The sequence below is a fragment of the Oculina patagonica genome, chromosome 4 (assembly GCF_052425735.1).
Source record: "Oculina patagonica isolate OP01 chromosome 4, crgOcupat, whole genome shotgun sequence".
NCBI lineage: Eukaryota > Metazoa > Cnidaria > Anthozoa > Scleractinia > Oculinidae > Oculina > Oculina patagonica.
Window position 1 is genome coordinate 53,847,237 of NC_135761.1, and position 20,806 is coordinate 53,868,042.

The following is a 20,806-nucleotide window of genomic DNA, read 5'->3' on the forward strand; positions in this document are numbered from 1 at the left end:
ATAAATGAAAGAGTCCCTTTCCAAGCAAAGTAACTAAATAAGTTCAAAAAAATAAGTCAAAATATACACTTCAATTCTGAACTATAGTTTCCAAGTATTCGTTACCTGCAAAAGCTTATGCTAGCGATCGCTTCAGAAAATCGTTCGGCGAACTTACAGCAGTTCACAGTTCAGCTTACAGTTCACATGCGCACAAAGTTTAAACTGAAATCAGCCTCAGTGAAAGTCGTCTCTACGGAGACTGCAAACTCATCTCTTCATCTTTACTTTCCAAGGAGAGAGTTGGCTTCAATGAGGCACGGACAGTTAACCGAGAACGGCTCGAAGAATTTGAAGGACTTTGCTTCCCAACCACGCCAAAGCCAACAGGGACGGTAGGGCAGCGAGAAGACGAAGTGTCGCCCAAATTTCCCTGCTTTGTTGTTTTTTCCTCTTTGCTTCCTTCATAATCATGCCGTGATGAGGACGATTGCGCGTTTCCTTTCGCGTTTGAGGACGATGGCTCACCACAATGCTGCTGCCAGGATTTCAGATATTTTTCATTGTTGTATTTCATAACGGGACTTGTTTTTCTTCCCTCCATGGGCCTTTTTCCTTTGGACTTCTGATCTTTTGTCGTGGTGTTCAAAACAACTGGCGACGATGCCAACCAAGAAAATGACTGGCCCACTTTCGGAGCGACTTGTTGTTCGTGGCTCGTGGCTGCGCCAGTGTTTGTTACATCTCCATTCGTTTTGCCGGCTTGTCCTTGAGTTGTAGAATTCTCCGCCGTTTCATGGCTGTTAGTTATTGAGCGAGGCTCGTCTTCAATTGCACTATTTACCTCCTCGTTCGACTCTGCCTCGCGAAGGTTGGCGCCATAACGGATTGAACGCACCTTAGAACTAAATGATCCCATTTCGTTTAACGCACATTCGCTGCAAAGTTTTTCTCCTTCAGTGTAACTGAACAATACAGAGTATGATATCACATGCAAACGTTTATTGATTCATTCATTTGACACATTAAGCTGTTAATTACGTCAATTGGTTAATGAAATCGGAGAGATGAAAGGGAAAGGAAGCTATCTAATGTATTCTCGCTCCCAGATCTCCTCACTCGATGGCAGAAAACCTCTGGTTAAATCCGTGTTCATTGCGAATCTGATTGATAAATGAAAACGGCTCAATCTGGCTGGTAGTTTCCAGTGGAAATGTTGGACCGAATCAATTTTATAACTCTACGTTGTATTGGCTTTGCTTTATTTTTCGTATAATATTTTAAGCTATTGAAGAATTTAAGGAGCGGTTCACGAGAATTCTTATAAGTTTTTTCGTTAGCTATGATAGAATTATTGGGGTGCACTCAATGATCAACATCATAACCTTTGTACAACAAAGAAAGGCATAAATTCATTCTACAAGGTGTGAATATATATAGTCAATGGTTTTAAAGTGGTTTTCTTCCAAGTGACATTGTCAAATTTGAAAACGTCTGAGACGTTTTCAAGTTTTAGGCTTTATTTCTTTTCTTGCCTTTTTTTTTTTATTATTTTCTTTTTTTTTTTTTTATAATCCCCCCCCCCCAAAAAACCCCCCCCCCCCCCCCCCAAAAAAAACAAAAAACCCCCCCCCCCCCCTCAAATAAATCTAAATAACACAAATACAATCTGAAATATACTAATCAACTTAACAAGTACAGACAGAGAAAATATTAACACGGCGACACTTAGGACAAATTAATTTAAAAGAACGAAAATTGTCACCATCAAAAACATTTAAAAGTCTAGTAAAATTAAAATGACTTCAAGTTTACTTTTAAAAGAGCTTATAGTGTCGGAATCTTTGATATTTTTCATACCTCCATTGCATTTTCAAGTAGCACTTAGGGACGGACCATTATTTTTTTTGGAGGGGGGGGGGGGGGATGAAAAATATTGAAAAAAAGTGTTTGCAGGGCCTGGAAAGACAAAATAAATTGTTTGCAAACACGATATCTATAACAAAAAATAGTAAGAATTTCGAAAAAAATTGTTTGCAGAGGTGCATAAAATAAAATAAAAAGTTTGCAGAGGAAAAATTTTCATCCCCCCCCCCCCCCCCTCTAAGAAAATAATGATCCATCCCTTAATCACGGTGACACTGCTCCTTTAAATCATCATCCAACGTTGTCTTTTACTTGTTTTAAAACGAGGCCCGGTGAAAACTACTTTGATATCAAAACAAGCTAAGTTTTACTCACGTTCATCTTCATGCAAATCGGACTTGTTTTAACGAAAGGTTTTGCAGCAAGCCTCGTTTGAACTTTTTTTCACCAACATGTGCTCCCCTTTGTGCACTCCATTCTAGTCCGCGGAAGCGAGCGGTTGGCATGAAGTCTCCGGGATCCACCTGGCGATCTACTGAGCCTGGTTTGGACTTGTCCTAGGCCAGGGCGATTCCTCACAACTTATCTGAAATGTCATGAATAACAATACCCAGGGCAGAAGAAATACCTTTACCTTCTTAAAAACAGTTTGGATGCAGGGGACCACGCAACGAAGAAAAAACTGCTTTGCTTCTCTGCTGCCGGATCTCTTGTTCAAGAAATGCTCGTACCAGACGTCACTCTAAGTGCGAACAAATGTCTCTAGCGCGCGTGAATCAAGTCATGCCGTAGTGGCGAAAACAAGTTCCTGATCGAAAGGCATGTTTACACAGAATGAATGAAAACGGGTAAAAGGGAAGCCTCGAGCCAAGTGGCCCATACCTACCGGAGCTTATCCCGGTTTCGATAGCATTAGGCGGCTAGGAATATTCCTTCTCCCTCCTGACGGGATGCTCGTCCATCGCAAGGTAACCTCCCTCACTGCCCAGCAATATTTTGACGGTACCCATTTATATATCTGGGTGGAGAGAGGCACTATGAGAGTAAAGTGTCTTGTCCAAGAACACAACACAGTGACCCCGGCCAGGGCTCGAACCCGGACCGTTCGATCCGGTGTCCGGCGCGCTAACCACAGAATAAATTAAAGCTTTCTGTTATCTTTTTTCTTGATAATTTGCCGAAGACCTGTGTTCAAATTTCGCATTCGTGGTCGCACTCGGCTCTAAAGTTCTCAAACAAAAATGCACAAATGACACAGTTTAACCAGCTTCGACCGTTTTTAATGAGTACCAAACATTTACGGTACAACTTCTCGCTGTACAATTAATCCAGGTTCAAACCAAAGAACTGTTACAATAAATTTTACCAGGTAAGCACCAAAGCTCTCATTGACGTAAAACTAATTTCTAACCCGCGCTCCACACTGAACGAGTAACGATAAAGTGGGCTTGGGAGGCTCGCAACTAGGTCATGTTAATTCTACCGATTAATTGTCTTCATGAACTGTCTACAAAAGTTGGACTTTAAGCCACTACATAAAAGATTTGATAAGCAACACAGAACTAAATAACCAACAGTTAAGAGCTTTTTCAAATCGATCGTGTCAAATTGTTATTTAATTTGTCAAGGTTATCCTCAGGACTTCACTGACGTTCTTTGGGCTCGTCCCGCGTTCCAACTCCACGAACGACCCAGGCTAGTGTAAGGTGGCCTTAGATGACTACCCTCCTACTTTTATGAAACTTAGCTGTGTACGTTCCATATACACACGCATTTGTTTAATAGCCTGTTGCAAAGGTTCGATTGGGTTTTGAAAAGCAAAAATACCAGCCTTTTTTATGCGTTACTGTTAAGCCGCGTATACACGGGCAATTTTTACGCATAGGGGACTTTTGTATAATACGTTTCTGTCGAAAAAGTAACCTCAAAAAATGTTTTTGCAGGATTGTAACACCAATTGATTACTAAGGGATAACTACTTCTTCCTCGGTTTCAAAATCAACTAATCTCTCACCAGCCGAAAGCAACGATAGAGTTCACGGTTAAGGACGACTCTCCCGTCACGTGACTAATTTAATCCAATCACTCAGCCACGTCATATCACTAGAATGAGTATGGCGGAATTTGAAAATTTTAAGTCTCCCTGAACCTTTTGGTTAGAATTGAAGTTTGCTAATATAATAAAAATAATTTTTGGACTGAATGTCGAAAAGTTTGTCTATTATTCCCAGAGAAAAAATAATAACGCGTCTCTGTGATTCCTATGTCCCATAAGAATTATTCATAATGTATAACTGTAAGCACCAATGTGACATTGAAATATAAAAGATGTAAAAATATCACGTCTTTTCCCTTAACTGCAAATTAGTATGATCCACGTTGCTTAAAGAATACTATATTCTGAGAGGGGGGACTCCAAAATGACCACAATGTTCTGAGGGAGTGGAGCCTTTGAAACACTAGCCTCTCAGACCCAGCACTCCCCGTCGAACATGTCAGAGAAGAGCTAGCATAGCCGTGACCACAAACCAAGAAACATTGCTGTGGTTTTCTGTGGCTGTCCTCCCATCAGCTCAATACTTATTTCGCAACCCGTAATGTGGCCATATTTCGGTAGCACGTTTGTGTTGGGCTAACAGGGTGTACTACATAAGGTCCCCTGTTCTGTGATTGTCCCTTAAGCTACACAACATGTACACAACATATGTACCTAAATCAAGGTTAAGTATGAATCGCGTAGTTCTAAATAACCTTCCAAACAAGCAATAACAGTCGAGAGACTACTTCCAAAATTTTTCGGCTGGACTGACTAAACCTATAGTTTATAACAAAGTTGCTGAGAGACACGACAACAACCTGCAATGACAGCTTCAGGAGAAGTTGCACTTGCACTGTTTTGTCTTGCCGGTGTGAATAAGAATCAGAAATTCTTTAGGTACTTCTATGAAGGTATGGCCATTACTAATGTTGCCCAGTCTGATGAACAACCAGGTTGTGAGCACTTGACTCTAATTTTTAGGACTGCATAAATGGCTCCGTCAGCCTTGACACCACTGGCACTTGTGAAAGGTCTCTTTCCAAGATTTCCACTGTCAGCAGTTACAACCAGTGTGAAAGTCAGAGCTTGCCGTTCCATGCCGCCGGTCTCCTCTCTGTAACATTTATCCCTTCTGAAGAGACTTCTAGCATTTAACACCATCGCAACGGTTAATTTTACTCTTTATGTTACCTTAAGTATTAGATGCAGGTTTCGTGCTAAGCCCATCCTGCTCTGAACTGTTATGTACTTGCACAAAAGTTTCACTAGCATCATATTCGGCCGCAGTTTCAATGTTCATTACAGCTGATGTTTCAGGATTCACAAGTTGATTTGATTCGCTATTTTGTGCAGTTGGTGATTCCAACTTATTTTCAGTAAGTCCAAGTTTTGTTAAAGAACTAGTGTCACTATTTTCTCCCTGAGTGTCGATCTCCATGGCAACAGGCACTTGTGGAATTGTTGCGTCACTCGACCCAATGCCTGCGCGGTTTCCAGAAGTGTCACTTTGCTCAGCTTTGTCATTTACTTCACCTTCCGTGCCGTCGCCCTTTGAGGTCTCACCATCAGATTGGGCTGGCGTGACCAGCGTGACTTCCGGAGTCACGCCATCTTCTTTGACGGTCAGTTGATCAGTTTCCATCAATTCGGACGCAGTGTCGGTGCATTCTACATTGCCTTCTTGTTTTGATAGATTTGTCGAATCATTATCAGCAACGATGAGTTCATCAACAACATTTTCAACGTTTTCTTGGTTTATTTCCATTTGCACATTTTCCTCTGCTGTCACGCACGCCGCTTCCGGTTCAACACTTCCGTCACGTTCAGCAGTTACAGGTGTGGTCTGTTCCCTATGTCCCAGTGTTGGGTCCATTTGTGCAACATCCTGTGTTACAGCAGGATTCTCGACAAGCATTTCTTGAACATTTCCCTCCTTTTTCACATCGACCTGCTCGTTTTCCACTGCTGTCACGCAAGTGACATCTGTTTCAACACTACTGTCACGCTCAGGCGGTGTGGTCTGTTCCACTTGTCCCTGTTTTGGGTCTATTTGTACAACATTCTGTTTTGCAGCAGGACTCTCGACCAGCATTTCCTGAACATTTTCCTCCTTTTTCACATCGACTTGCTCGGTGACCATGGACTCTGCAGGTGGGCCTGTTTCTAAGCTCAGATCTTTAGAACTCTGTCCTTGATTTTCCTTTACTTCTTCTTGCTTGAGATCAGCTGCAGATTGATCTGTGCTCGTCTGCGAAGAGCTGGGGCTGGATGACACAATTCCGAGTGCAGGAGCCTTAGAAGGAACAGTAAGTAACAGGACTTGAGAAACAAATTTTCTTTTTACATTATTTTGTAAGGCATATCGTTGGTTGACTGCAAACCATGCTCTACATTTACGGGGCCCATGGCATTCTATTTACATGTATGATGATGATGATGATAACGATGACGATGATTATTACTCTATTACAGTATAGTTATGGAAGATTACAAAAATTAGTTAGTAGTATTCGTGGGCAGCTAAGACTTTGGCTATATACCAACTGTCAGGAAGTGTTTGTAGCATGATCCAATACACTAACCATTAATTGGCCTCTGCACCTTCCATAGGCTTATTTGTACAAAGAGCCAAATGGATTATTTAATGTGCACTTAACATGCAAGTAATATCAACTTCACAAAGTGCATTTTTTTATTTTTTTACCCAAGAAAAAAGCAATACTCCACGTTTACAGGGTTCATGCTCTTTTGAGCTTTTGAAATTCCATGACTTTCCATGACCTTTTTCATGACTTCTCAAAGTTTTCCATTGTCCTAAATTTCATCATTTTTCTTGTAAATTTTCAAAGATTATCTCGATATCGGCTATACTGTACTTTCCCCTTTTTTTACAAAAAATAACCTGCCTAATTTATTTTGTACGATCAAAATCATTTTTCATGACTTTCCATGATCCACACTTAAATTCCATGACTTTGCAGGCCTGGAAAATGAAATTCTAATATTGCATGACTTTCCAGGTTTTCCATGACCCGTACTACACCCTGGGTGTAGCTACAAGTAAATTAATTTTGCTGGTTTTCACTGTCATGCAATCAAAAAATAAATTCAAAACCATTCAACCACAGAAGGTATGAATTTCAAATATTATAGACGATAAATAGATAATCAATTTCTCCAAGTTTTAGGTCTGTGCGGTGTACCGTTCGCGAGTTATTTGCCGAACCTTTCCACGCAAATTTATAAAGCTTAGTATGGAGATGCCATAACTGTGTCCTTCCGAGGGACACAAATATGGCCGCCGTGATGTCAGAGAAACCATCCATTGCCATCTGTTTACAACAGCGGCAATCTTTGGCTCATGAGCTAGTACACTTTCACATAAACACCACTTATTATATCTGAAATGTTCAATCTGCTGAAAATGGAAAGGAAAGGCCTTTTTCAAACAAAACAGCTTTGTCACGGCACTCAGCTTGATGTCACATACATGTACGACGGAGAACTCAAATATTCAAAATGCTCTGTTTAAAAAACGAATGACACTATCGATCTGCAAATTTGCAAAAAGATATACTTTTAGTTTATCTTACGTCTAATGACAACGAAAATTTAGTAGGCCTAGTGAATTTTGATTTCAGAATTTTATGATGTAACATGAAAACCAAGAATTGATTTTATTATTACCTCAACAGTGGGTTTTGGAGGGGACTGAGCACCAGACAACGTTTGCCCCTTGCCAGAAAATGCCTTGTGAGCATGTGACGTGCCCTTGTGTCCAATAGCACCACTGAAGCTAGCCTCGCTTGACAGGCCACTGGCCCGTTCCTCTGTAGACATTTGAGTTGGACGAGTGTGAGCCAGCAGTAAGGTTTCTTTGTCCAGTGGTTGTACTTGAATGTGTCTCTGGCCGAGGCACAGGTCCAAGCGATCTTTGTCAGCATTGTAGGCAAACACCTGTAAGGATGACAAAACAAACAGGGCTCAGATAACACAGATAAAGAATACAAACAACAATGGCTAGCATTAAAGCTCTACAACACATGCAAAGGGCTAGGGCCACATAAGCCTGTAATTCATGCAAAAGGCCTGCAGCCATGCAAAAAGGTAAAGTCTGTGTGAAGCAAGTGGTCCATACTGCTAGAGCTTATCCTGGTTACTGGATTACTGTAGCATAAAGCAACTTGGAGTATTTCTACTCCCCCCTGGATGAGATGCTAGTCCATCACAGGGTTAAAAAGTCTGTGTGAGCCTAGTGGCCATACAAGCTGGAGCTTCTGCATAAAGTGATTAGGAGTATTTCTACTCCCCCCTGAATGGGATGCTAGTCCATCACAGGGTTACCCACCAGCATTTATTTACCAGTAGCCATACACCCGGGGGGGGAGAGTAAAATGTCTTGTCGCAGAACACACCACAATGACCCCAGCTAGGGATTAAACCCGGACCTCTTGTTCCAGGCTTCAACACACTAACTGTTAAGTCACCACTTCTCCCTCCAGCCACAGAGCCCTCTAATATTCAGCTAATATTCATGCACAGGATAAAGGGTTTTGGGACTTTCTGGAAAATCATCAATGTAAAGAAGTGAACAATATACCGGTAGGTACACAAAGAAAAACTAAGAAATGTTTGGAAATAAACATGTAAAATCAAATAAATTATTTTAACTCCAGCACTGTTTTTAATATGGTACTTCCTGTTTATGATAAACCTCTGCATGACCATTAAATCTTACGCACACGATGAAGTTGATTATTTTCAAATCATACATACATGTACAACGTTTTTGAAAGATGTTGTGTGTAGTAACTGTAGGGTATTTTTTAGTGAATCCCGATAACTCAAACCTTCAAGGGAAATCAAAAAAGGTTCGAGTTCTCGGGGGGGTAAAATTGGTAAGAAAATGACCTGGAGGGGAATCGAAAAAGGTTCAAAGCGGGAGGTTCAAGTCATTGAGGATTCGAGTTATCGGGATTCAACTGTATACTGAGAAGTAACCAGTCAATCACTGACCTTGTTTGGGAAGAAAGGAAGTGTGCAATGCTGGTTTGGTTGCAGTGGGCCCAGATCATTAGCAACCTTGTTGTAGTAGAACCCTCCTCTTTCAAACATTTCATAACAATTCTCCGCTGCTTCCCACATGTCGCCACCAGTCAATGCACCAAGAGCGTTGAAAAGAGCTGACGCCATGGCAGCATTGTTCTGGGCTGAAAAAACACCAATACACCTTAAGGTTACTATTGATAGCAGCTACTGATTTTAGCGAGTTGGATGAAAATCGCTAAATGTAAGAATCACTAAAATTTGTCTTGGTCAAATTTAATATGTGTCATTGGTTAAATTAATTAAGTACACCCCCTCACCCCCCCCCCCCCCAAAAAAAAAAAAAATACAAAATTGGTCATATTGCCTCTGTACAACTATAAGATATGTCAGAAAGCATATACATGTAACAAGGGTTGTGAGAGGCGGGATCGCTACCATCATGGAAGGCAAGACTGATTTCCCTGACAAGGACCCATTTTTTGACATTTTCATTCAAATATTTTTCTTTCTGAATTATGATAAATGTTTATTCAGTTTCAAGTGCCTGTTCTTTTACTGAACATTTAAAATTTCATTAAAAGCTGCTGAATTCAGTGCACTCAGTGCAATTCCAAGGTTGCAATACTAGTAGTGTCATGATGAACCATTCCACTCGCTGTATATAATGGATTGATGAGAAAAAGGATGAAAATGGACTATGATAAAATGCTCTGACACTAAACTAAACATGAGTTATGAAACTAAAACATCACACCAGCAAAATAAGATAAAAATTTCCAATGTTTTAAGCAGAACATTACTAGGAAAATAAAACCTATTTCATCATTGACATAATCAGAAGATTGTAACTAAATGCATTATAAATAATAACAATGATGTAATTATGTTAAATGTATAACCTTGTCTTTGCTGACTACTTTGTGCCTCTGCTCCCAAAGGAACAATACTCTCTCCCCCTGGTCTTTTACGTCTGACATAACCACATCAGGGGGGTGCTGCTCTGGGACAACATGTTTTAAGTGTTCTACCATCACTCTGTCACCATGTTGCAAGGGAACTGGGTCCTCCTCATGTCCCTCATCAGGAGGGTGTAGTTCACGGGGTGGAAATCCGTACCTAGTCAACAAAATGATCGTACATTGTCAGACTGTGAATGTTTTAACAAAAACAATATTTGATCTGGGAGACAGCTCTCAGTATAGTCACCATGCATGAGCAACAGCTAAAAACTATATTACATACAGTCATCTCTCTCTTAACGGACACCTCTATAAGACGGACACCTGGTGATGGTCCCTGCCATTTTTCAGTCATTTTACTGTAACAAAACTCTCTGTAAGACAAACATCTCTCTAAGACAGACAACGGACATTTTGAAACTGCCAACGGACACGCACAAAAAGTTATCTTTTACTGAATAATACTTCGAAACTAAATAGCATAGTAAGTCCGCCTTTAGAATACCAAACTTACCAAAAACAATCCGCTATAACATATTACTTCTCTGCTTAAGTATATGGCACTAATAAGGTAGTTTTCTACTTACAGTATTACCGTTTGTAATGAACAAACAAGTCGAATTTCTGATATTATTTTTGTTCCACTTTACAGGTTTTGCTAAAGTAAGGGACTTAAAACAGACGTGTATTCGTTGTGCATAGCCGTTTAGCTTAATCTTCTCAAAATTTCTGGTGTCACGTTACCTCGACTCTGTATAAGGTGGACACCTCTCTAAGACGGACAGTTGGGGCTGGTCCCGACGGTGTCTGTCTTAGAGAGAGTTTTACACGGTGATACAGTGGAACTAATTAGCAAAAAAGGTTAAAATAATCTAGACTTGTAAATAATGTAATGAACTTATTTTGTAAATAATGCATGTGTATACAGGGATGTTACTAAAAAAAACACTAAGCCGTCTCATCAACAAGCCCAGCTGGCTTTTGTGGCCTTCGCAGCCCTAAAAGTTTACCTATGTCTTTGTTTTCATGTGAAAATCAGATGGATTTAAGTCCTCTTTCATCCGGTGAAATCAGCCGGCAGCCGGCCCTTAGCGACATCCCTATTATATCTTGTAACTAAGTGTAGCTTACTTATTTTGTTTTTCTCTTTTCCTTTGAGTCTTTAGTTTAGTGTAATGTAATGTCAATGTTATATGTTTAAATAAAGGTGCATTAAAAAAAAACAGCTAAATAACAACATCTTCACCTACATTGTATCAGGACTTTTTCGCCCTGCCTTGAAATGGCTGAACTTTTTTTTTTGGGATGGCGAAGTGGGGTGGGAGATCATTATTTAAATTATACATGTATGTACATGTACATGTACAATGTACATTCTTGTTAAAAATTGACTGATGTTTGAAAACTCTATTTTCTTTTCTTTTTAACCCTGGCATCATAGTGCCCAAACCTCACTAAAATCTTTACTGTTGGATTTAAAATATTAATTTTATCATTTGCAATTAAAAAACTTCTCACTAATTTAACTCAGTATGACGACACTAATATTGGAAGATAGACACGTATTAGAAAGTGCCCCTCGTCCAATATGGGGAAGCATTTAAAGGAGAAGTTCATTCCAAAATGGCACTTTTTTTCTTCACGCCAATGAAAAGGTAATTCCAAGCTACATTCTTCACCAAAATTCCGTTTTGGAATGAACTTCCCCTTTAATAGAATGTGGGACCTATTGGAGCAGGAACCCTTACTACAAAAAATGGGGAGTGGGGCACTTACACATTGGAAGTAGGGCATTAAATCAAATCAGTATCATAATGGTACTTACCTAATCCTTAGCTGCTCTGGTGGAATGCCGAGTTCTTTCTCAATCAGGTTTTGAAGCTGTTTGAATGTAGTATCCATGCCAAGTGTTAACATGGACTGCTTTCCATCTGATGTTGACAGGCGCACTTTCTTGTCTGTTCGTTTCACAGTTGGTTGTGTAGGCGAGACTTTACTGGGGCTTGTTTGAGGACTAGCTTGTTGTGTTTTAACACCAGTCTGTGATTTGAATCAGTTATTAAAATTATTATTTATTATTAATAGCCAACTGGTCTGCCTACTGTCAGTTGAGATTTTTTACCTTGTTAATTTAAAATAATTTATTTGTGTCCATTGTTTCAGTGGCATGCAGTGGAAACTAGCTATCTCGAAGCTTCATGTAAGTGCATGACCGCTATAAACAACACTTGGTACATTTTTACAGTTTGTGTTTACCTGTTGTTTTGGAACTTTAGCTTCTTTCTCCACTGTTTTCTTTGCCCCTTCACCACTCCTTCTCTTCTGCATAATAGCAGCATGATGCTCCGTCTTGGTCTTCAGTACTCTTTCTGCTTCACTCATGGTAAGCTCCTCTTTGTGTAAAGTCTTCTTCTTTTCTCCTGTCAGGATTATCTTGCTTGGAGTGAAGGGGCTATCGGCACTGGAGTCTTGATCATTGTTTGTTCCACTTGCAGCATGTTGATGAACAAAATCAGGACGTGCTCCTAAAAATGATTTAATCATTAGAAGGGTTGTTTTTAATGTACAACGGCTCTTGATAAGAAATAACATATAGACTCTTGGTTTTAGGCCATCGTAACTTGATTAAAAATATAACACAAACAGCGGTGATAAACATTATGAAAAATCGCATTTTTATAAACTTGACGTTTCGTATGCTAAGCTACATACATTTTCAAAAGTAAGACCGTTAAAATTTTGGCAACTATTTATATATTGTTATGAAAGGGGTCTGGAACCGAGACTGAGACAATTGATCTTCAGCAGTAACTTAATATTTACATTTAGGCTAATAAAGTAACAACCTCTCACTGCCGACATTGGCATTTAACAATATATATTTCATAACAATATATAAATAGTTGCCACAATTTTAACGGTCTTACTTTTGAAAATGTATGTAGCTTAGCATACGAAACGTCAAGTTTATAAAAATACGATTTTTCATAATGTTTATCACTGCTGTTTGTGTTATATTTTTAATCAAGAAATAACATATCTTTGTGAGTGCATTACAGCTGTACCACTTGACAGTGCTTTTCAATATTGTAAGGAGGTGCGATGGCCTAATGGCTAGTGGCTGTGGTTTGAGCCGGGTTCACTGTATTGTGTTCTTGGGCAAGACATGTTACTCTCACAGTGCCTCTCTCCACCCAGGTATATGAATAGGTACTGGCAAATATGCCAGGGGTTGGGGAACCCCACGATGGACTAGCATCTTATCCAGGGAGGAATACAAAATCCTAGTCGCTTCATGCTATTAAAACCGGGATAAGCTATGGTCTAATGGGCCACTAGTCTTGGATCTGTAACCTGTAAGATTTTGCATTTTTAGTTTTTTGTACAATTTCCTATAAATTTTCCTGTAGACAATGGTATCTTTTTGCAGACAAATGCATGGAAAACTAAAAACGTAAATTATACAATGTACAGGTTTCCCATAATCTGGCATGTACTCATCCCTAGACCAGTCATATTTCAGGTGTGGCTGTTTATCTTGTTTTGAAGCAGAAAGTTGACCTTGATTACTCTGGCTAAATACTTAACGATGAATATCACCGTGGCAACAAACCTTTGTTTTCTCCTTCTCTCCTTGCTGTCTGCCGTAAAATGATATCAACTACTTTCTGCACAAGTCTCTCACTGCCAAACTCCCCTGGGAAGTGTTTCTGTACAAGCTTTGCTGCGACATCATACACATTGGAGTTAAGAGATGGATCCTGTTCATACTGGAACCAGTACACTGTCTCTGTAACAGTCTTTCCACCCCATTCTAAGCTAATTGGGAAGCTAATGAGAAAGAACAATAATAATTAGATCAGTACATCTACATGTAAGGGTACCATATGTGGGTTGAGTTTGTTGTTGGTTCTCGTCCTTGCTCCGAGGGTTTTTCTCCGGGTTCTCCGGTTTTCCTCCCTCCACAAAAACCAACACTTCTAAATTCCAATTCAGGGATCCATATTCCCAGTCGTCCGGTCGTCCGAGACGACTAAAAAATAGTATGGACGACCAAAAGATTACATAAACTCGTCCGCTGGACGACTTAAGTTTGACTTAATGAAAATAAAAACAATTATTAAGTTTTCTTATGAGTTACTTGCGTTCTGACCACTTGTCATCCATTCATAACTTTTCGAAAACATAACATAATTTGCAACTTTCTGTCGCGATAAAATCATAATTTTGGCCGCCATCTTGGCTGATGCGGTATTTTCCATCAATGAAATCATTGCAGGCTCAATTTTCAAGCTCTCAGCCGCTGATATTTTGTACTGCAGCTGCATCCGCGAAAACACGAGGCGATCGCATCAGCTGATGTTTTGATCAAAATTTGCCGTTATCTTGGTCTGGCGCCGCCAGCAAAGGAAAAAAAGCAATGTTAACACTTTAGAAAAACAAACCAAATATGAATAAGAAGAGAAAAAGCGTTCTTTTCTTCCGTGGTTGCAGTCGAAGAGGCCCTGGCTTTCATTTGTGCCCGCATCATACGCTTCCGCAACATCACAGGCCGCTTGGGGGCGTGATGTTTTGTGAAATTTGTAAACCGGCAGCCAAGGTAGACAAGTAAAAAGTCTCATTAACAAATACTTGTGAATCAAACTTTATTAAAACAGATTCGTTGTCTTGAAGATTTCATGTATACACAGTGTTACATAATGTGATAATAACAAAAAAGTCAACTTTTCATTTACTTGTTGTACGGTCGCCATTCTTCACTTTGAAGGGGCAAGTAAAAATTTGCAAGGGCAAGTATGTCATCTTGCATACTTGCCCGGCTGACGACTTGGAGAAAAAAACGAATATGGATCCCTGCAATTCGATCGGGAATCCGAGGGCCACAGGTTTGTCAGTCGAAGACTGTTACGTGCAACCCTCGTAAAACAAAGTTGATTTTGATTTATTTTTATACTACACACTGGGACGTCCAAAATGAAGAAAAGTCAAGCTTGACTGGGTTTAGTTGTTTTGTTTTGGAGGCTGTTACATTCTTTTGCCATCTACATGTAGCATGGCAGATTTTGTTCCATACATCCATGTGTTGTAAAAGGCCCATTATTGTACACTGTATGCACTAAAGATGTCTAAAGAATGTAGATTTAAAAATTGTGAAAAAAATCCCCCCATTCTCAGATGTAAAAATTAGTCTGAGCGTACGCCTACTATCATTATGCTTAAAATAAGTAGAGAGTTTAAGCACGCAGGATCACTGTACGTACAGCTGTACCTATCATTTTTTTCTGAAACAGTATCCCTACCAAAATAATATAAACTAAGCCACAACATTATTTTTTTAAACTGCAAAACTCCTTAAAATAATAAGCCCTGCTTATTATAAGCCCCCTGAAAATAATCTTACTTTTATGGTATTAATTTCATGGCATTCTTTTAAGTACAGTAGCTGAAGCAATAGTTACAGTTATTGTCTGACCTTTCTGGCACGTTCTCATACTCTCTGCCATTCCAGTAATGTTTGAAGCCACACCCACATCGACTTTTTCCTTCAACAGGTGTTGTTGTCCTGTCGCCATTCACATACACTGCACTGCCATCTGACTTAACTCGGCGAAGAGGACCATGACAAAGACGGCATTCAAGCAAGGTCACATTCTGTGAACATGAAAATCAATTATATTGTAAAGCCTGATTTTCATAGTAAGGGGAAATTCCAGATGATTGAGGATTTCAATACATCTCAGTGTTCCCAATTACAACATACCCAATATTAATTGCCACAAGTACAGATTGATCGAGGATCATACACCACTGTCTGTATGTATGTCTGTCTGTCCATGTCTATCTGTCTGCCTGTCTACATTGATATTCTGGAATGCTTCAGTGAAATTAAAAATGCTTCCTACATGTATCTCCCTGGTTATTTTATCCCAAATAGGCTCTTTGTGCAATCATTGTCAATGAAAAAAATCATATAAGGAAATGGATGTCAGAAACTGAAAGTCAGAACACGATTAAATTTGTAACACTGTCAATAATTATTTTGAGACAACTGATGTGTCAGTGTGAGATTTTATGGCTGTTGGAAAAAAACTAAAGGACTTGTATGCTGCATGGTAAAGCCTGCCATCTAGCAACTTTTTCTCAAACAAATTTTCTTAATATTCTAAACTTTCAAAGCATCAAAAAAATTAAATTATATTTGAGCATAAAAAATAGCCATGTTACATGGCTATTTTTTTTGTGGTTGGCAAACATAAGTCACATGACTGCAGGATATATGCAAAGAGCCTATTATCCCAGACATTCCAAATGAATTTGAATTACATGTAACTTAAATTATACAAATATACAAAAACTTGCACACTAATTGCTTGTTTAAATAACTTTTAAAAGTGAGATACTATATACCAGTACTTATAGAAAAATGCAAACAATCAGAACATTCTATTTACATGTATAAACACAAGAAAAACATGACTTAGGCTTCACTCTGATGTAAAATGAATAAAATTAATTTCCGACATAAAAGTAAAAGACAACAGTGTACATGAAGTTAGTGCATGTAAATAATGTTCACTTTGTATCAAAAAAATATTTACATGGCTAAAATAATGATTAAAACTTTAAAAAGAAAATACCAACCACTTTTGACTTAATTTTATACCTTATTATAGTAATAGAGGAGATTAACGCGTCATGAAATTAACGCGAATTTCAAAGTATCGCGGAAGGATAATTTGTGTCGCGTTCCAAGTGAAATTGTGTGCAAACCGTCAATTGTAACCCCAGTACGTTATATTAAGTGAGAGCTTAATTTAATAACGATTGTAACTTTGGATTTTTTTTGACCCTAATACTTTAGTTACAACGTCCAGATTTTGTTTGACTTAAAGAAGCCCTAAAAGCACCATTTTAAAGTCTAACACTATCATAAATACTGAATGAACGCTCAAGAGTGAGAAAAGTACCAAGAACATTGTTTTCGTTTAGACGATTATACGCCTAGATCTAGTGTTTAAATAAAATTTTTGCTTCCTGTAAATGGGTTCGTCAAGTTAACCAAAGTTTCGCTTCATTTTGAATTGTTAACCAAATGCTACGTTGCGTTAATTTGCGCTTTATCGAGGAAGCAATTTTTCCTTCAATTCGCATTAATTTAAGTTGCGTTAATCTTTCAGAAAATACATACTTTATTAGGGTTACAAGCGTTAATTTGCCTATAATTTGAGTTAAATTAAAACGCCAATTTTCCTTCCGTGACACCAATAAGTCTTGTAAATTTAAGTTAGTACAGTGTACTATTCTGGGAAAATAGTTTAAAAGAACATTTACAGGCAGTATGTAGTTTGTATAATGTATGCTTTAGCAAGCAGTGATTTAACTACAAAAGAAACAGAGGTTTTTGTGTCACGTTATTTTGATTTGGACATCAGTTGAACCCCCTTCACACCATTCATGTAACATTTCAAATTACATGTACATATAAATCTGCTTATTTTCAATAAATTGTTTGTGTGAGGGTTTGCAATGAGATACCAACTTCTTATTACATGCTAAAACCAGGAACATGGAACATGCTGGAATGGGGGAGCTCAACATGTAGGTTAGTTTAGGTGTTTTGGGCTGTTCCAGCATGTTTTAGTGTATCTTGTTTGAAAACATACTCAACCTGCGCCACCCTCATTACTCACCCCTTGTTCCTCTCGTTGAAATCTAAATGGGATATTGACATGAATAACAGGGCTCCCACATTAGTGAAGAGTTTTTGGCTGTGGGGAAATCAGGTTAGGGCAAAACTAATAAGACAAGAAGAAGGGGACAGAAGGGAATGCCTGCCAACAGAACAAACTTGTCCTCTTTTTTCAACATTCACCTCCATTTTACATGTAGCATGTTGAAATGTGGTAATACTTGCTTCACAGGCTTAACATACTCAAGATACCTTGTGTTTAACAGGAACCAACATGTCTCGTTCTGCATCAAATACACAGACCAGATCTTGACGGGTGGGGAATGTGTAACTAAGCCCTTCTTCAAGAGGGCCATGAGTTTCCACTGCAATATTGTACAGCTCTCCTCCTGGCCTGAGCACATCAGATGAAACATCCACATGTAGCTCACATAATGCATTGCATGACAGGCATCTATAAAGCCGACCGTCAGCAACAGCTGATTTGGCTGCCATGGTAACTGTTTCTGGTTTAACACCGACCATTCCTGATGGCTTGTAAACATATTGGTGCACTTCAGTGACTAGCTGTGCAGCAATATTGTTTTTCTTTACGAAAAGGTCATCCATGGCTTTCACTAGTCTTTGCAAGTATTTTTCTTGGAGGCATCGCTCCCCACCAACAAAACAGTGTCCGTCACTATCAAATTCAACATAGCGTTTGACTACCTCATTGGGTATTCCCCAGGCTTTGGGAATTAACCACTGAGGAAGCTTGGGTATGGGTTTGCCTTTCACCCCAACAAGCGGGATGAAATGGTTACGCCCCGAACTACTCCAGGCCACCGCCAATGGTTTGTTGAGAACGTTGTCTTTGCTTTTGCACTTTTCTTCCGGGATCAGTGCAGGAAGGAATATTCCTGAATAGTCGCCACTAGACTGCAATCCCGTGACACTGTCTAGCAAAATGATTGGTCTGTGCAGCACATTAGCAAGGCCAAACAGATGAATGTTTCTCAGCCCAAGCCCCTCTCCGGAGGATGGGGGCGGCTGAAAGTATGGGTCTGCTTCAGAAATGATATCCTTCCATTCATCTTCATGAATGAAATCTCGGAATAATCCTTTGTATTTGTGTAATTCATTTTCCAAATGGCTCTTTAGGTTTGCCCTCAGCGCGTGCCAGAAGATTTCTCTTCCAACAAGTGCGCGCGAAATTGCATGAACAAGACAATGCCCGTCACCATCCACATGAACAGGGATCAGTCGGTCCTCGTTGTCGTTAACAACTTTTATCGCCTGTAGGGTTTTATCAAGATATAAATGTGATCCTGTTTTATCCCGCCCATAGCCAGCCGTTTCCACGTGTTCTGACTCGATTTGAAATGCGCGATCCCCCAAAACAGCGCAGTCGAACATGGCACCTTGCCCCATTTCACTTAACAATTTGCCCTCTCCTGTTCTTTTATCCATACCATAATGCGTTAAAAGCGGAGACAGCAGCTTGCAGTGATAGTTTGAATATCCCTTGACTTTCACCAGGTCTGGTGTGGTCTTGGAGGAAGTCTGGCCAAGCAAAACAGAACGTAAAAGACTTCGAAGAGCGATGTCGGGATCTTGGATGTCTTCCACGTTTAACAGACTGTCCTTCGCGTGGTGTTGACCGCATCCCGTACATTCCACGCTTGAACTGGCGTAAGATGGAAAATAAAGTTTTGTTCGACACTCAGGGTCCGGGCAAATTCCGCTGTAAACTCTCAGCCCTCGCCACATCATGAACAGAAACAACAAATGAAAACAGACGAACTTGCTTCCGTTTTCTTGTTCGTCTCTTTTTTCACCCTTGCGCATGGCACGAGTACGCCTGGGAACGAGCCATGAAGAAAAAGATGAAAGATGGGAGGGGTGGGGGTCAACTTTAGGGATGGGACTCATGGGAGGCACTCAGAATTGCCTCTGTGAATATTGTTTCTCCATGAACATTGTTATAAAATACGACAATTCGTTTATTTAAACAATTTGAAATGCAAGTCGAGTACCTAGTTATCAACAGAACAAAGAAATTGTGCAATAACCTATTTCATGGGCTTTTAAAACCCTTTGCATACTAAGGGGGTGGGGGTTATTTTTCACAAAACAGGACCTTTTAAAAGGCTTGTAAGGCAAAAACAAAATCACTTGGGGGCTCACCGGAAGAGGGGCTGTATTTTTATGGACACAAGTTAGTATGTTAAGTATATAAATGCCATTGAAAACACCGTATACAAACCCCTCGTTTGGTGGTGCGGGTTAATCGATGACGTTTTCATGATATGGACGGCTCAGTGAAGAACTCCTTAAGAACTTCAAAAGATACTTCAACTTTATTCACCCAGCCATCAAAATTTTAATACCCATGAATATTCAATGCAATTTCCTCGCATCAGACACTCCCTTCCCCATCCAAACAGATCTCCATATATACAAAGCAGACAGACAAACATCAATTTCTTCTCAAAACTTCATGCCACCCTAACCACACCAAAGAAGCCATTCAGTCTTTTCCTCCGAATCCGCCGCATATGCTCTACCGACACTTTTTTTTTGACAACGGAAGCGAAGAACTCATTAAGCACCTAGTGAAATGTGGTAACAGCCGCTATTCTTCTTCTCTTTGTTGTTGTTGTCTTCCCTACAGAGAAATGAAATCGCCATTCCACGCCATTCCACGCCACGCAACACTACAGTCACCAGATAATAATAATAATAATAATAACTTTATTTAACGAGGGTAAAAACACTTTACAATTAAAAACTGAGAAACTAGTGGCCCTCATTATATTAACGGGAAACGGGAAACTTAACAAAAACAGATCGAAAACCCTTTGTCATATCCTTCAACCCTGCCTTTCCCAAAATATCATCTGTTATCAAGATACTTATCACTATCCTCCAGTCGTCTGCCAACTGCAAGAAAGCCTTCCCTCATCCACTAGTAGCTACCAGTTATCGCCTACCTACAGACGTAACGCAAGTCTACGTGATCTCCTTGTCAATTCCGAGCTAACACAAAACAGGTTCTCCAATCAACAAACTGCTGAAGTTCATAAATACAGCCACTTCTTCAAGAAGGTCAAATGAACTAATATGTGCCCGGGTAAATTAGGCCCGTAGCCCTACAGGGCAACTGCAGCCCGTCTAGGAAATGGTAAACTCTGATTTCAAACCCGGGTGCAGTGGATGTAGGAAAGAAAGGTAAAGTCTGCGTTG

The 20,806-nt window shown here is 39.6% G+C and overlaps 1 protein-coding gene across 1 annotated transcript; it reads right to left on the bottom strand.

Annotated features, from left to right (window-relative positions):
- Positions 1 to 3,099: 3,099 nt before the first annotated feature.
- On the bottom strand, positions 3,100 to 19,389 carry LOC144650666 (deubiquitinating protein VCPIP1-like). The gene is given in 10 exon segments (XM_078510387.1): positions 3,100 to 6,176; positions 7,571 to 7,840; positions 8,900 to 9,093; positions 9,832 to 9,891; positions 9,894 to 10,048; positions 11,717 to 11,931; positions 12,148 to 12,416; positions 13,505 to 13,722; positions 15,365 to 15,543; positions 17,834 to 19,389. Coding segments are annotated over 10 exon segments (4,161 nt in total). The 5' UTR covers positions 19,334 to 19,389; the 3' UTR covers positions 3,100 to 5,075.
- Between the last annotated feature and the right edge of the window lie 1,417 nt (positions 19,390 to 20,806).